We start from the raw sequence: 16,288 nt of genomic DNA on the forward strand, positions 1-16,288 counted from the left end.
GCCGGAGGAGGAACTGGGCCTGCACAGCAGACTTGGCACTTGACTTGCTGGCACCCTACTCCTGGGGGGTCACTGGGTCTAAAAGGCAACCGAAGCTCTGCAGTCCTGGCAGGGGCAGGCTGGGGACCCAACTGCTTCAGTTGCCTTAAGAGTAGAAGCCAGGGCCCACCCACACCAGAGGTACTGCCCAAAGTAACTGAGATGCCTCTAGGGCAGGCCAGCCTACAACTAAGCCATTGAGGTTGAGCAAGTTCTGTACCAGGGAAACAGTGCTGAAAGGAAACTTGGTAGGTCCTGCCACCAGGGCAAGAGCTCAAAAGATGGAGAAACCAGGTGGAAACTTGGAACTTTTATTAAATATTCATTCACCCGTTTGCCACCACCACCCAGAGAAAGAAAAAAAATTATCAAAATGGAATTAAAAAAAAAACACAAAACAAATGAAACCCAATCCCCAGCAGTCTATGTACAGGCCACTCACTCCCTGTTTTTGCCACAAGAGATTGGGAAGCAGCTGGGGGTGTATTGTGGGGAGCTGGGCACCTTTGCTCCAGCCACAGGCCCCTGAGGAATTAATTCTGTGATGGCAGGAAATCTCTAGTGCTGAGTAGCAGACATCCTGGCTGCCTCCAGGAGGTGGTTATTGCTGGGCAAGGCTGGGCTGCTCTGCCCTCATGTCCAGGGCTGAAGAGCTATCTACCATTTCCCCTGTTAGCCCTGACCTGTCAGCATGGAGGCCAGTGCCCATAGCCCGGCTCCACCTGAGAGGGGGAATGGGCAGATGGGGGACGGGTGTTGTCCAGAGGGAAGAGAGCACGTCCTAGAGCTGCTTGGTGATCAGGCTGGTTCTCTTCACCTCCTGCTGCCTGGACCTCACCTCAGGCAGGGGACGCTCCCCTTCAGTGAGGTCATCTTTGGGCTGCCTTCTCTCTCCAGACACCTATGTGGCCACCTTCCATGTGCCAGCCACAGCCAGGGCCCTTGGAGGCAGGGCTGCCTGTGAGTGCAGCACCTCTGCCAGCATGGTGTGGAGCCAGGCCCCAGGCTCAGCAGCCGCTCTCTGACACGGTGGTCTCCAGGGCCACCGCCCCTTGCTGCATGGCAGCAGTGGCCACACTGATGGCCTCCTCCAAGGTCTGCTGCTCCTCTAGCTGCAGAGATGGGATGCAAAAGGAGGACTGTGTGAAGCTTTTCTTTCTAGATCCTCTGGTGAGTGCGTGCTGCCTTTCTGAATTCTCCCTATCTACCCAGGTCCCCAATAAGTAAAAAGTTTACCACTAAAGAGTCCTACTAGGCTAGGTGGGCTAGCCTAGTAGGCTAGGTAGTAGGCTAGGCTAGGTAGGCAGGAGAGCCAGCTTGTTTACAAGAATGGCTGCCTGGAAAGGACGTTGGTGGGCATCTACTGCAGCCCCCTTTCTCCCACGTGAAGAAACAGATGAAGGGTTGAGGGGCTCAGCCTACAGGTAGACTGTGGTTACCTCAAAGGCTGGAAGGAGCTTCTTCATTCTGCCTTAGCCAAGAAAGAGCTTAAGACATATGTGGATGCAGGCAGAAAAAGATTTGCCTTATGAGATGAGATCTTTTGGAAATGGATATCCTTATCGTCAATATCCCCTACTCCTCATTCCTTTCTTGGGTCTGCAACACCCCTTTCTCCCACACTTCTACCCACCTGCACTGCAATGTGTGTTCCATTTGCTGTGGCTAACAGCGCCACCTGTTGGTGATGGAGGGATGCGACACTCGAGTCCTCAGCTACTATAGTCCCAGAGGTAATGATTGTGACCTGAAACACAGGAGGAAGACCTTATGTCCACTCGCCTACAGCACTCCCCCTCTCCCCACTCCAAGTTAAAACAATAACAAAAAAAGTCCCCCTATACTAGGTGGCCAGGAACAAACGAGAAGGGAGTTACTAATAAAATCACCATGGGCCAGATTAAATAGCTTAGGGCTCTGAGCTAAATGAGGCTGGGTTTTCTTCAACTTAAGTCTAATTGAATTTAGGAATTGGTTTTGTTTTGTTTTTGTACTGAAGATTTAACCCTGGCTTTGTGCCTTGTAAGACAAGCACTCTTAACACTATTATACCTTCAAGAATTTTCAATCACAGGAGACAGATATCAAAACAAAGTAAAAAGAAACAACAACAAAAAAATAAACTAGCCCAGAACATTTAATCACTCAGTTGAAAATGGACTGTGAAGTCTGTGGAAAAGCAATGTGCTTCTGGTGGCAAAGTTAATCGAGGGTGGACTGAGATGTACAAACTGTCTAGTCCCTAGTCAAAAGCTTTCTCTGAGTTTGAACTCAGGACCCTGTGCTTACTAGGCCGGTGTTCCACCATTTAAGCCATGCCTCCAGCCCTTTTTATTTCAGGGATAGAATCTCAGGTCTTCTCTGCCCAGGGGACTGGACCTGCCATCTTTCAGATCTTAGCCCTTGAGTAGCTAAGATTACAGGCTTGAGAAGATGAGAGTTTCTGAGGACTCAGAGAAGCCAAGGAGACATTTCTCAGTGGGGAATCTCTGTCTTATAAAGGCTTGACTAACCGAGCCTTATACAAATGTCCACTTCGTGGGAAGATGAGAAAACAAGAAACCCCAAGTAAACCGCCTGTTCATACGGGCTGCGTCTGGGTGCCGTCGGCGCTGACCATGGTGACCGTATGTGTGCCTGATGTGGCCAGGTCATTGTCATGGCTGGGGATGGTGAGGGTGGTGCTGCTGTGCTGTGTCACCACACTGATGGCATTCCCCAGGGCCTGCAGGTCTTCTGGGGATAGGCTGACCTGCCGACAGGAGGGAAAAAATGTGTTGGTTGTCATAGGAGGTTATTTGAAAGTGCTTGGGATACTGTGGGTTTCAGGTCACAGTGGACAGGACGAAGGGACAGGCGAACAATATAGAGCAAAGGCTGAAGAAAGTGGTGCATTATTAGTGGCCTGCTGAATGCACTCTGAGGTCTCCAGCTAATTCTGCCCTCCTGACAACTATAGAAGACAGAGGTGCACTGGATAGCCAGCGTGCGGGCAGGGTCCAGTTCCACAGAAGCTTCCAGGCCCCCTTACTACACACCTTCTTGAGAAGGACATCCAAATAAATGTCCCATTCAAATGGCAAAGGAAAAGACTGATTTGCAACAGGAGGTGACACGGCTGGAGGCAGGGAAGAGGCAGGTATGGATTTGATTCCCCAGCCTCAGCTCTCTCAGGTGGGCAAAGCTAAAATGGAATCTAAGTGGAGGCAGGACCACCAGAGATCCCAAATCCCCAGACAGAGTGGCTGCCTCACCCATCCCCTGGTCCTCTACCTGCTGGGCGCCATCCTGAGTGATCAGAGCCACCTGGGGGGCCTCATCCTCCTCTGTCACCATGGCCACTTGGGCTGGGATGTCATCACCCTCTTCCTTCACCTCCGAAAGGTAAGCAATGTGCGCTTGTTTGGGTGGAGGGCTTTCCTCAGCTGCGGAGGCGGCTAGGAGAGGAGAGCCCAGGCTACTACCTGCCACCAGATGTCACAGGGAGGCCTAGCCTGCCCCCCCCCTCCCCTCCCTCACCCTCAAGCTGCTGCTGCTCGTAGAGGGCCTGCTCACTCTCCTCGGTGGCCTCTAGCTCGCCGTGTGCGCTACGCTTGTGCATAGCCAGGGTGGAGGTCTGCCGGTAGGTCTTGCCGCAGGTGCTGCAGGTGTAGGGCTTGCAGTGCGTGTGGACCACGTGGTGCTTGTACAGGCTGGAGTACTCAGTGAAGCGCTTCCCACAGCCTGGCACCGTGCAAACGTAGGGCTTCTCCCCTGGGGACACTGGGCTGTGAGGGGGTGGGAACTGGGGCTGGCAGAGGGAAACTAAAGGGAAAGGGCAGGGGGCAGGGTTGGTGAAGGGAGAGCCAAAGGGAGGGAGAGGGACTGAGACCTGAGACTCGGAATGGATAGCTGGGGAAGATAGCCAGGCAGGATATGGGCGTGGGACCTCTGAGCCCAGAGAAGAGTAGAGAGAGAATGGGGAAGGGGCAAAGCTGGTTTAGAGAAGGGGTGAGGTCGCAGGGGCACAGGTGGATTGAGAATGTGAACAGACGAAGCAGGAGGGAAGATAGAGGCTGATATCAGGTATGATGGGCGAAGGGGCCACATGACTACGAAAGGACACAGAAAGCTGGATAGGGACATGGCACCGGGGAGGGTGAGGTTTCAGGTGCAGTGGCTGAGATAAGGAGGTAAATATGTTGTTCATTCCACTTCCCCCTGCCATTCCGGATCCTTCTGTTCAGGTGTCAGACAGAGGGGGAGATTTGGGAGTGAAGGACAGGGATGGTAAGGAGTTGAGGGATCCCACAGAAGGCAAGCAATACCTGACTCGACCTAACTGGAAACTGGGGAAAGTGCTCACTGCAAGTGAAATAGTGATTCTGAGGACATGCTTCCTCAGACTAGCCTGGAGTGGTTAGGAGTTAAGACCATGTCTCAAAACAGAGCCTACAATGGAGAGAGGTAGGGTGTTGGGAGGGGTGGTCCTTGCATGCCAGCTGGCCCACCTGTGTGGATGCGCACGTGGTTCTTGTAGTTGGTGGCACTGGTGAAGCCACGGCCACAGTGGGGCTCTGGGCAGGTGTAGGGCCGCTCGCCTGTGTGGGTGCGCACATGTACCTTGCGGATATTAGACGTGGTGAAGGAGCGACCACAACCCTCGAAAGGGCACCGGAATGGGCGTTCACCTGTGTAGATGGTGGTGCAAGGGGTGGCTCAGAAGGGGTAGCCGCCATGCTGGAGCAAGAAGGGATGGCACCAAGGCTCCAGGTGGATGTGAGAAAGGCAGGCAGGGCCAAGCCTACCAGTGTGGGTGCGAACATGCTTCTGCAGGTCTCCTGAGGTCTTGAAGGCCTTGCTACACAGCTCCTCTGGGCACTTGTATGGCTTCTCGCCAGTATGGGTGCGAACATGGCTCTTCAGCCCATAGCCTGTCACATGTAGTGGGGATGAAGAGAACAGTCAGAGACTTTGATTTCTGGTGCCTCCTTTCCATCTTAAGATGTACTTGGAGGTGCCTGTTTCCTGCTCCAGGGGCATTTCAGAAGGCAGGTGTGAGAGGGAACCTGAAAACCTATGGCTGGGGGTTCGGGGGAAACCCAGAGACACAGTGTCCCCCTGCAGCCTATGGCTGGCAACTGGCAGAACAGATCCAAGAGGAGGGTCTTTTTTTACTTCTTCCCTGGCTCCCTCTGTAGCTTTCTCTCTACAGGAGGAGCTCTTTCAGGAGTACATGCAGGGGAGGGCACTCTACAATGGCTTCTCCGTCCTAGAGAGCTCCCACGCAAATCACAAGCTTCTGTCCTCAACCAGAAGCTGTCCATACTGAGCTTCCTTCTGGGCAGGTTACCTGTGGCAAAGGCCTTTCCACAGCTGGGGAAATCACATCTGTATGGCCGGTCACCCGTGTGGGCTCGTTCATGCACCTATGAAGACAGTCAGAATTCAGAGGAACCAGGGCAAGAGCTGGGCTCTTTGTTCTCTTTTAGGGCCCCGGATTGTCTTCTGTCCCACAATGGTCATGAGTCACAGTCTCTGTGCTTATGCTTCTCTTCCCTCCAGCAGGTGAGGCACAACTTAGATTGCAGGGGTCAGTCCAAGGAAAACAAAAAAGAAGTATAACTTGGCCAGGAGATGGCAGACCCGAGAGCTCCCTGCCAGCCACCTTACCTTCAAGTGATGAGCAGTGGTATAGAGACGCCCACAGCCCTTGTAGCCACAGCGGAAAGCTCTGTCTCCAACTTGCTGCCCTTTGCCATTGTGGGGAGCCTGGGTGTCATGCAGAACCTGAAGAAGAAAATCGTGGAGTTCCTATATGTAATCTTTCCACTGGTTCAGATGGCAGCCTAGGTCAGTGAAGATGGTCAGAGACCTCTGGGGCAAAGACATACCCAGATATTCAGGCCCTTGGAGAATCAGGGTTGGCAGGTTCACACGCCAACTTCTCATTAGAGGGAGGACTGAAGAAAGATTATCTCCTGGACCACAAGGTCATACTGGGGAGCAGAGCAGTCCAGATGGGCACCAAGGGGAGTGCCTTAAACCCCATGTGCACCATGGTTTTTGACACATCTATCCTTTCACGGCTGGTCCTTCCTTCTGGTAGGAGACTGTGCTCATGCTCCTCATGAGCAGGCTACAGGGACAGGGCTACTGTGTTTGCCTGACAGGCCAAGTGCCCAGAATAAGGTTCCCACAGCCAGAGGAATGGTGAAAATGAGATGTCTCAGTTCTATCACAGGGTCCAGGGAATGGGTCCGTTTTTCTGTTTTGTCTCCTTTCCTGAAGACAACACTGGTGATAATGCTAGAGTCTCTGGCCACATGGAGCCTTCCTAATCTTTAGTTTTTCTAGGCAAGGTCCTGGGAGGACTCTTAATCTGTGTGTTTTGGGTGATATGCAAACACTGTTTTCTCTAGAAGCTTCTGAAACAGCTTTGTAAGTCATAGTGAGTAGAGAGCAAAAGGCTAAGGTCCATCCACTCAGGCTCTGAGTCAGGGGCTCAGGCAGCTGGCAAAATTTTAGCCACTTAAACAGCTGGTGGTGGAAAGGGAGAGTTACAGGTGGCAGTACAGGCTGACTCACAGACACTCATATTTCATTCCCATGTCTCCCAGCTCCTGGGGTAATCAAAGAAATCAAGAGGTCATTGTGGGTCAGGCGCTGGTAGCTTGGAAATCAAGAGGTCATTGTGGGTCAGCTGCTGGTAGCTTATATCTGTAATTCTACCCAGGAGGCTGAGATCTGAGGATCATGTTTCAAAGCCAGCTGTGGCAGAAAAGTCTGTATAAGACTCTTATCTCCAATAAAGCACTCAGAATAAGTTGGAAGTGGTAGTGTGGCTCAACTGGTGGAGTGCTAACCTTGAGTAAAAGAAGCTCAGGGACTTTACCTAGGCCTTGTGGTCAAGCAAAAAAAAAAAGAAGTAGTAATGGTGGCCAGAAGCGACCTTAGCTCCTCCAGTTTGCTTGCACAAGACAACTTAGGCCAGTGAGGGAGGGAGTGGCTCAGCCATGGCTGGACTAAGCTACAGGAGGGTCAGCACAGATCGCAAAGCCCTATTTATTTTTCTAAGACAGGGTCTCACTGCGTAACTCAGGCTAGTACCGAACTCATTATCTCCCTACCTTGGTCTCTTGTAATAGCTCACACTCATATATAACTCACAACTAACTAGAACTCATGATTTAGTAATGTCCAGCTCTCTTCTTGTCAGAGGTTGGTCTCTATAATTCCTGGGAAACAGGTAGAAATAAGCATAATCCAAACAGGCCTGCTGCATAAAGTTTCATGCATTTTTCCCCTTGTGGTACAAGGGTTTATTTTTAGGGTTTCACATTTGCAAGATAGATGCTCTACCACTCGAGCTACATCTCCAGCCCTTTTGGCTCTGGCTTTTTGCCCAGTCTGGCTTAGACCTCAGTCCTACTATTTACACTTCCTTTCCACTGAGATGAGGTCTCATGAGCTTTTTTGCCCAGACTGGTCTGGAACTATGATCCCAATGTCAGCCTCCTGAACAGCTAGGGTTATAGGTGTGCTCCACTGTCATTGGGCCCTAGGCTTCATTTTGAAAAGACACAAAGATTTTCTCTTTTCCTTTATCATACATCCACTCTTGTTTTATAAAAGTAACTGTCACATTCAACTCTTGGATGTCTCTGTTCCTGTTCTCACTCAGCAGAGAAGTGGAACCATTCTCCTTTCCAATGGAGTTATTGTGGGTCTCCTGTTCTAAGAATCAGGCCCTGTTCTTTAGCTACTGAACTTATTTTCCCAAATGACTAAATGAGTCACAGAGAAACAACAAATACAAGAGCATTAGACTTCAGTGGATGAGAAAATTAATAAAAGACATTGGTAGGGGCTTTTCCAAAGAACACAGGATTAATACAGCTGCCAAAGTGAGGCTGGGCCAAACTTCCCACCACACGGGTGCTGTTATTCCTTATAGCCTTCCCTTTGCTGAGACAACATAAACAAGGGTAAGTGCCAACAGCTGTGAGAGGCCCTGGCCAGGCTCTCCTGCACACTTCCAACAAGGCTGTGTGAGGCACAAATCAGGGAGCTAGGGTGGAGGGGCTGAGGGAGTGGCCCAACACAGGACAGTCCTTGTCTTTGGTAAGGACATTCTGGCGGGGCCAAGAAGCCCTACCGTCCTGACTGACGGGCAGCGGTAGGCTCTGCATGCTCACTTTGCTTGCATACTGCTCCAGGGCTACTACCGTGTCTGTGCTGAAGCCCTCATCGTCCTCTGTGGCCAGATCCTCCAAGCCCACCTCTGTCTGCACAGCCAGGATGGTGCTGTCTGATGGCACAGTGACAGGGTGGTGAATATAGGCAGTGGAGCCATCTTCCAGCTGGACAGCTTCCAGGGCGCTGGGATCATAGCCCTCTGCAGGGAACAAAAAGGTTAGCCCTGATGTCACACAAGAAGAGGCAATCCATCTAGGACTCTGGCTTTAACGTTGAGGGTTTCAGCATTGAGTTTTGCCTGGTTGTCGCCTCTTTTGCTGGCTCTTCTTCTGGGGAGGCCTCTCCTAAGGACAGGCTTTTCTGTGGTGACCTTGGTCACTGACTGGGAGTTGCTAGCTCTGTGAGAAATTGTTCGGAGGCTGAGACAGTCTCAATGGCTTCCTGCTCATTTGCCCCTCACCCCTTCTAGCTCCTTCAAGAAACACAATAACCATAGGGACTTTCACAGGATGCAAAGGTCACCCAGCTGCCTGAAGAGTCCGAATGCTTCCCATTGGTCTTAGGATATAAAGACCCAAACTATCCTAACAAGGTCAGAGCACTCTGACCCTGCCCCTCTTGCTTCAGCCTCCTCTTATCCCTTCGGTCCCCTTCTAGCCCCAGCAGTTCCTTGAATGTGCCATTCTGTCTTTCCCCATCAGCTCCGTGTCAGCATATATGCTGGTCCTGTCTTGACTACTGATGTCTCTCTATTTCTAGCTAAGTAACCCAAGCCCATCTACCCTTTGGCTCTCAGCTCTAGCAGCAACCCCTTAGAGAAGCTCTTCCTGAGAACCTCAGAACTAGGTTACATGAGGCATGGCTTGTTTCACTCTTCTTTCCCAACTAGACTGTGGGCGAGAATGGCCTATGTCTTTGTCCTCTGTACTATGCTCTGCACCTAACAAAATGCTTGGTGTGTAGCAGCTATCCAAGAAGTTACCTGTAGGACTCAACTGTTATTCAACAGTTTATTAAAAGCTCTCCACATCCGCCACTCCCCTCCACCCTGTACTGGAGTTTAAACTCAATGTTTCATGCTCAATCAGTCTGCTTGCTTTGCTTGCTTAGCTACCACTTGAACTGTGCCTCTAGGACTGCTTTTTGGCTGGTTATTTTGTAGATGGAGGCTCATGGACTTTGCTGCCCACATTAGCTTCAAAACATGATTTCTAGATCTCAGCTTGTTGGACAGCCCAGCAGGTGATTCATTCTTAAACATTAGTAAATTTCTTTCCCCTGGTCTTAGGTGATGTCCTTATATCATATTTAAAACCCTAAGACTTTGTAAGCTATGCTGGAGCCAAAGCCACAATGGAGGTCAAGATGACTCCATTCCCTTATTAAGGCCAACCTCCTAGAGATAAAAGAAACTGCTCCCAATGGTCTTCACCAGGGCAGGTGGGCAAGGCTTCTGCTCAGGTGAGTGAGTATCTGTGCCTATGATGGAGTGTGCCACTGCACTGCTACTGTTGTGTTCCTTTCTTCTGTTACCTCTGATGACTCTGATCCTACCTTTGGGTGTGCGGTGTATAAAGGCCACACTGCCATCTTCCAGCTGCACAGGCTGTCCATCCTCAAAGGAGAGAGATTCTGTAACAAGAGCAATGCCAGCCTTTCTCTGGAACTCAGTGCCACGGAAGGGTCCTCCATAGAGGGCTGCTTGGCGCACCTCCCATGGCAGGGGTGTGCTGGAGGACCCTCACCTTTCTGTACGGTCACCTGGTGAATGTATGCAGTGGTCCCATCCTCAAGCTGGATCACTTGCCCTTCAAGCAGCTTCTCTCCTGTGGAGGGAGAAGCAGACAGAAATGGGCCAAAAGAGCACTAAGAGATACCTGCCTGTTTTTAGTAGCAGCTTGGGCACTAGCCTATGGTCTAAGCACAGGTAACATTTGCTGCTCTTTGGCGCTTCCTCTTAGATCTAGGCCTGGAGGAAGTGAGGGTGAAGACATCCTGGCATGTAGGAACTTTCTATCTCCAACAGATCTCCTTCCTGTTCATCACTGAGGAGCAACTTCCTTAGTGTTCTGCCCAGACCCGGCAAAATTAAACTTCAGGGTGCCAAGACGCAATCCAAATGAAAATAGTGCCGTAGGACCACAAGTGTGGCCTAGTAGTAGAGTCCTTGGTACCACATACACAGAAAAAGCTGGAAGTGGTGCTGTGACTCAAGTGGTAGAATGCTAGTCTTGAGAAAGCCCAAGGGCAGTGCCAGGGTTCTCAGTTCAAACTCCAGGACTAGCAAAAGAAAATAAATAAAAAAGAAAATAACGTTATGAATCTAAAAAGAACCAAAAGAGCAAAAATTTGCCAGGTGCGGTAGCTCATGCCTGTAATCCTAGCTACTCAGGAGGCTGAGACCTGACTGCCAGTCCTGGCATCAAAGTCCATGAGACTCTTATCTCCAATTAACCACTAGAAAATGGGAAGTGGCTCTGTAGCTCAAGGGGTAGGGCAGTAGGCTTGAGCTGAACAGCTCGGGGACAGCGTCCAGAGTTCAAGCCCATGACTGACAAAACAAAACAAAACAAAACCCACAAAAAATGGAGGGGAGGGGAAAAATTCAGATATAGCACCAACTAATGAATCCAAAATATTCCCTTCTTGCTTACTGTGGCAGTATGCAAGACTTTTGGTGGGAAGTCCGAGAGCTTCAGCTTCAGATGTGTTCTAGAGAAAGAATATTCTCAAAAGAATAACACAATACCATCAGCTCATTACAAGAACCCTTTCCAGGGCTGGGAGTTTGGCCTAGTGGTAGAGTGCTTGCCTAGCATGCACGAAGACCGAGGTTCAATTCCTTGGTACCACATACATAGAAAAAAGCTGGAAGTGGTGCTGAGGTTCAAGTGGTAGAGCTCTAGCCTTGAGAAAGTCCAAGGACAATGCTCAGGCCCTGAGCTCAAGCCCAGGACTGGCAAAAAAAAAAAAAAAAAAAAGAAAAGAAAAGAAAAAAGAACCCTTTCCAGAAGTCCCCCACAAATATGGACAGAGCTCACTGATGAAATTAAGAGATGTCTCTAATCATCAGGAAATGGACAGTTTTTAAATGAAATTAATAAACACCTGAGGGCTGGGAGTTTGGTCTAGTGGTAGAGTGCTTGCCTACCATGCACAGAGACCTAGATTCGATTCCTTGGTACCACATACATAGAAAAGCCAGAGTGGTGCTGTGGCTCAAGTGCAGAGTGCTAGCCTTGAGGAAAAAGACCAAGGACAGTGCTCAAGCCCTGAGTTCAAGCTCTACGACTGGCAAAAATAACTAACTAAATAAACACCTGATTTATAAACTTAGAACAGAAATTTACTTTAGAAGTGTATTTGATTGAAGGAAGGCAATGCTGCAATGACAATGTGGTCAGAAAGACAGTGATGCTCATAGAATCCTGCAAAGGTCAAAACAAAAGATAAGGCAGTATTTGCCTAGTGCTGTCCAAGGAAGACAGGAGTATCACTAGGCATGCCTGAGAATGCTGGTAAGAAAGGATGAGTCTCTACATGAATATAGCATAATGAAACCCACCAAATGCTGTTTGAAAAAGGGCAGGGGAAAGGGGAAGGAGGAGATCAATGGGAACATAATGGAAGCAGTAAATTTGTTCAAAGGACACTGTGTGCGTGTATGTGCACATCACAACAAATCCTCCTTGTGTCACACATGTCTGTTACCTCCAAAACTGGAAGGAAAAAAAGAAGGAAGGAAGGGAAGGAGGGGCAAGAAAGGGAGGAAAGGAGGAAGGAGGTGCCATTCTGAGCCTAGAAGAGTTATCTTATGTAGGTAGATACTCAAGAGAGAGTTTGAGTACGTAAACATGCTTGAATGAAAATGAAGCACCAAGAAACCAGTCAGGGAGCATCTGAAAAGGAGGAAGCCACACTAATACTGTGTTGGTCCACTACAGAGATACTTATGAACTACTCACTGTTTGGAAAGAATTCTGCCTTTGAGAAGTCTTGGCTAGGGTAGTCTGCTTTTCTAGTTTTCCTGGATGGCATTTTATTTTAGAGTTCCCTTGTCATGAAATACCGTTCAGGGTTCTCATGCAGAGCAAGTGGTAGTGGCAGGGGTGAGCAGGCAGAAGAGCAGTGTGGAGAGAATTTTAGAAGATAGGCCTTTCCAGAGGCTGAGGGGCAGGATTCTGGTTTTCCCGGATTCCCTGGAAGTTCTCACCTTTGACAGCTTGTTGGACATAGGCGGTTGTCCCATCACTGAGGGTCACCGTCTGAAGCCCCAAGCTCTCCATGGCAAACTGTTGCTCGTGCACTCAGACATGAAGTTGGCTTCTGGCCAGCACTGACAACCACAGCTGATGTCAGAGATTTCCTTCTGGGTCACAAATCTGAAAAAAAAATGGAGTGTCATATAAAATGTTACACAGCTTCCTTCTTCCTCACGCAGTTAAATGAGGCAAGCCAAGAACACAGAAACCAGTTCTTCAAAGTAGAGAACTGTTAGTTTTTATGAAGTGTTTAGGATATATATATATATATATATATATATATATATATAGTTTAGTTAGAAATTTTAAAAGATGAACACAGAAGTATGTCACTCAAATTAGTTGTAAAGGAAGAATTCTTGATCAAAACTCACTTTTAAATTTGTTCCCCTCCAAGGGAGCCTGATTAAAGACAGACAGCCAACAATGCTGCTAGTCCTCTCTGCCTTCCCCATTTCTCTTGTCCTCAGTTCCATCTACCACTGGCATTGCTTGCCATTCAGAGAATAGCCAGTATGTAACACAAATGGAATATACAATGTCTCCCTGCTCCCCCAAATTGTTATACTTTCCCAATATCCCTGTCCCAAGAATGACAGGCACCTCTATCCACTCAGAAGCAGTGGTATCATCTTTCAGTCCTTTTCCCTTACAACTTAGCTACCCATTTCAAGTAAGTATCACTTATTACCCTTCAACTATCAGGGTCTCCCACGCCCCTGGATAAACTCTTGTCTGTTTCTACCTGGCTTTGAAAATAACTTTTAGAAAACACTATAAACCTAAATGCACTTCCCTCTTTAAAATCTCTGATAACGTCCTATCATGCTGCGGATTGCACCTGGCAGGCAAGGCTGTGGGTCCTGTTATGGTTCCTGTAGCCTCCGTATGATCTCTTCCTAGCACTCACACCCCTCAGCTCACTCATAAAAGACTTATACTATCTGCTTCATCTCTATTGCAGGCAGGACTTGGGACTCCAGTCTGTTCCTGGTTCCCCTTGGTTTCTCCAGCATCTAGTCCTGGGGGTTGTGTACAGATCCTGCCAGAGTGACTCACTGGGTCCTCATGTCCCTCTGGTGGCATAAAGCCTCCTCCAACTTTAGACCTCCATGTTTGTGAAGCTTGGAAGAAAGCTCATAACCTCTGTTCTTAGTCAACTTAAGTTTATTTTTCTTTTGCTGGGTATTGGTGACTCATTCATGTAATTCTAGCTACTCAGGAGGTTGAGATCTAAAGATTAAGGTTTGAAACCAGCCTGGGCAGTAAAGTCCCTGGGATACTTATCTCCAATCAACTACCAAAAAGCCAAAAGTAGCTCAAATGGTAAAGAGCCAGCCTTGAGGACCCAGCAACCAGGCTCTGAATTCAAGCCGGTATCGCTCCCTACCCCCAAGCCTGCCTCCATCCACAGAATTTCTGCCCACTGATCCCTATGACCTCCTAGCTGACATCTCATTTGTATGTCACTGCATCCAGGAGGAAAGCATATTTGTATGCTACGTAGCAGATGCTGCTGCTTAAAACCACTAGAAACCAGCTGGGGCTTTGGCACCCTCAGAATTGAACAGATCAATATGCTGGCATATTCTATCCAAGGCTTGGCATCTCAATTGGAATTATTCATTCATCCTGTCCATAAACATTTACTGAATAAGCTAAGCTCCAAGGAGCAATATTGCTACTTCTGGTAGTAAATGGTACCGAAGAACTAACCATGTACTAGGCAAATTACATGTTAGCAGCAATTCTATACCTTGACTCTCTTATTTACTTTTTTTTGTTGATTGTGGGGCTTGAACTCAGGGCCTGGGCACTGTCCCTGAGTTTTTTCACTTAAAGCTAGCACTCTAACACTTTGAGCCACAGCACCACCCACTTCTGGTTTCCTGCACATAGCTGGAGATGAGAGAGTCTCTTGGACTTTCTGGCCCCAGCTAGCATTGAACCACAATCTTCAGATCTCAGTCTCCTACAACTAGGATTATAGGCATGGGCCATTGGTGCTTAGTAGTTCAGTGGTTCTTAAACTGAGAGATTATGAAACCTGAAGTTAACCCCCCCAAATGCTTTTATGGGGTATGTGAGCCTATATCTTTTTCTGAAGAGGGGAGTCAAAAGCTATACTAGAATCTCACAGAGGTAAAAGTTAAGCAGCTACCAGTAAAGATGGAAATCTGAAATCTGGCCTTACTTTTCTCAGATCCCTGATAATCCCCAATGGCCCCTACTGCACAATGCTCTGGGCTTGACTTCTGGCTGGATCCTTGGCATTCAGCTCTCATGGTCTTGATCAGGGAGAGATTCTTCTAACCTGTTTTAGTGTAACACATTGTGTTGGAAATAAGAACCATATGAGAAACACGAGTTGTGAAGGTGGGTAATGATCTCAAGCCTTTAGACTGGGCCAAGTGGCTCATGCAACAAAGGTGTAGCATGTCTACATCCCATGGAAACTTCGCAAAGAAAATCAATAGTGTGGTCAAGAGCATAGGCTCTGGAGTCAGACAGGCCGTGCTTTAATTCTCCAGACTTTATCTTGGAAGCTGTAGCCTTGGACAAGCCAGTGAACCTTTGAGTCTCAGATACCACGTCTTGGGGGACAACAGTAGTAGCTACTTAGGCAGCTAAATTAGGGGGCTTGGAGTGTGGCCCAGTGGTAGAGTGCTTGCCTAGCATGCACGAAGATCAAGGTCCAATTTCTCGGTACCACATACACAGAAAAAGCAGAAGTGATGCTGAGGCTCAAGTGGTAGAGCTCAGCCTTGAGAAAGTCCGAGGACAGTGCTCAGGCCCTGAGCTCAAGCCTAGGACTGGCAAAAAAATAATAATAATCATGTGAAAACAGGTGCTCATGCCTGTAATTCTAGCTACTCTGGAGGCTGAGATCTGAATATTACAGTTTCAAGCAAATTCAGACAGTAAAGCCTATGAGATTCTTATTTCTAACTACCAAAAAGCTGGAAATGGAGCTGTGGCTGAGTGGTAGACTGCTAGCTTGAGAACAAAAGTTCAGGGGCAGTGTCCAGGCCCAGAGTTCATGTCCCAAGACCAGCACATGCAAGAAAAAAAGAGAATAACTCTATGAGAAGGGGGTATGTAACCCTCATTTTATGCGGTTGCTTAGGCTTAGAAGAAGAGCAATCTGCCAAGATCCCAAAGCTACGAAGCACAGAAACCAGGATTCAGTACTAGGCTGGCTGGCCCAAGTCTGGACCTCTCCATATATAGAGCACTTCAGCTAATCTACTGTGACCTACACACTGTCAGCAGTCAAAACACTGAATATATGTGGACTAATTTCCATTCCCTCACTATAACTTATTCCTGGTTCTTCTTGTCTGCCTACAATACAAGAGGGAAAAAAACTGGTGGCCATATTCCGCAAAACCACCTTTCTTTTAGGCTCAAAGGAAACAAGCCCCTACCCCTCTAGATTAATCTAGGCTAAGTAGTCTTGACTCACTTTTCTTCATTAGGACCCACAAGTTAAACCTTTCCATCAGACTACTATGGCTCCCTAACTCCCTCAACTTCCACCAGCACCAAATAGGAGAGTGTTAAGGGGATGTTCCATGACTGCCAGGACACCCTGGCTTCCCCTCTCTCCCTCTCCCTCTTTCACCTTCCCTCCCCTCCCCCCCCACCGCCCCGAGTTAGGGTCTGGCTACGTAGGCTAGGCTGCTCTCAACTTGTGATTTTCCGGTTGTAGCCTCCTGAATAGCTGAGATTATAGGCATAGATCACCAAATCTTGGTAGAGTAGAAAAGCTGAGTTAGATGTCAGAATTCTCCTCTTAACTGGTTGCT

General features: G+C 48.5%; 1 protein-coding gene and 2 long non-coding RNA genes across 8 annotated transcripts in view; 2 read left to right on the forward strand and 1 right to left on the reverse strand.

The window, feature by feature from the left end:
- Window positions 1–16,288, forward strand: part of LOC150047791 (uncharacterized) — a 49,752-nt gene that overhangs the window by 1,459 nt on the left and 32,005 nt on the right. The gene's annotated exons all lie outside the window — the stretch shown is intronic.
- Znf76 (zinc finger protein 76) overlaps window positions 337–16,288 on the reverse strand; it is a 29,907-nt gene continuing 13,955 nt past the window's right edge. For 2 of the 6 annotated variants that reach the window (XM_090355824.1, XM_090355822.1), the window contains exons 2-14: window positions 12,431–12,599; window positions 9,963–10,043; window positions 9,772–9,849; window positions 8,217–8,416; window positions 5,692–5,808; window positions 5,372–5,447; window positions 4,827–4,952; window positions 4,530–4,709; window positions 3,559–3,792; window positions 3,313–3,476; window positions 2,627–2,791; window positions 1,673–1,786; window positions 337–1,151 (exon numbers count right to left, since the gene is read on the reverse strand). In XM_090355824.1, coding sequence (XP_090211950.1) covers window positions 1,047–1,151; window positions 1,673–1,786; window positions 2,627–2,791; window positions 3,313–3,476; window positions 3,559–3,792; window positions 4,530–4,709; window positions 4,827–4,952; window positions 5,372–5,447; window positions 5,692–5,808; window positions 8,217–8,416; window positions 9,772–9,849; window positions 9,963–10,043; window positions 12,431–12,503 — 1,713 coding nt within the window. In that variant the 5' untranslated portion in view covers window positions 12,504–12,599 and the 3' untranslated portion in view covers window positions 337–1,046. Of the gene's footprint in view, window positions 1,152–1,672; window positions 1,787–2,552; window positions 2,792–3,312; window positions 3,477–3,558; window positions 3,793–4,529; window positions 4,710–4,826; window positions 4,953–5,371; window positions 5,448–5,691; window positions 5,809–8,216; window positions 8,417–9,771; window positions 9,850–9,962; window positions 10,044–12,430; window positions 12,600–14,673; window positions 14,794–16,288 lie in introns of those variants that run through there. The other 4 variants (XM_090355823.1, XM_090355826.1, XM_090355825.1 and 1 more) reach the window with 4 other exon arrangements.
- On the forward strand, window positions 5,914–6,946 carry LOC150047793 (uncharacterized). Its single transcript, XR_016539296.1, has 2 exons — window positions 5,914–6,666; window positions 6,707–6,946. It is a non-coding gene; the product is annotated as an uncharacterized LOC150047793 (long non-coding RNA).

The sequence above is a fragment of the Megascapheus bottae genome, chromosome 22 (genome assembly GCF_031878675.1).
Source record: "Megascapheus bottae isolate mThoBot1 chromosome 22, mThoBot2.hap1, whole genome shotgun sequence".
Taxonomy (NCBI): Eukaryota; Metazoa; Chordata; class Mammalia; order Rodentia; family Geomyidae; genus Megascapheus; species Megascapheus bottae.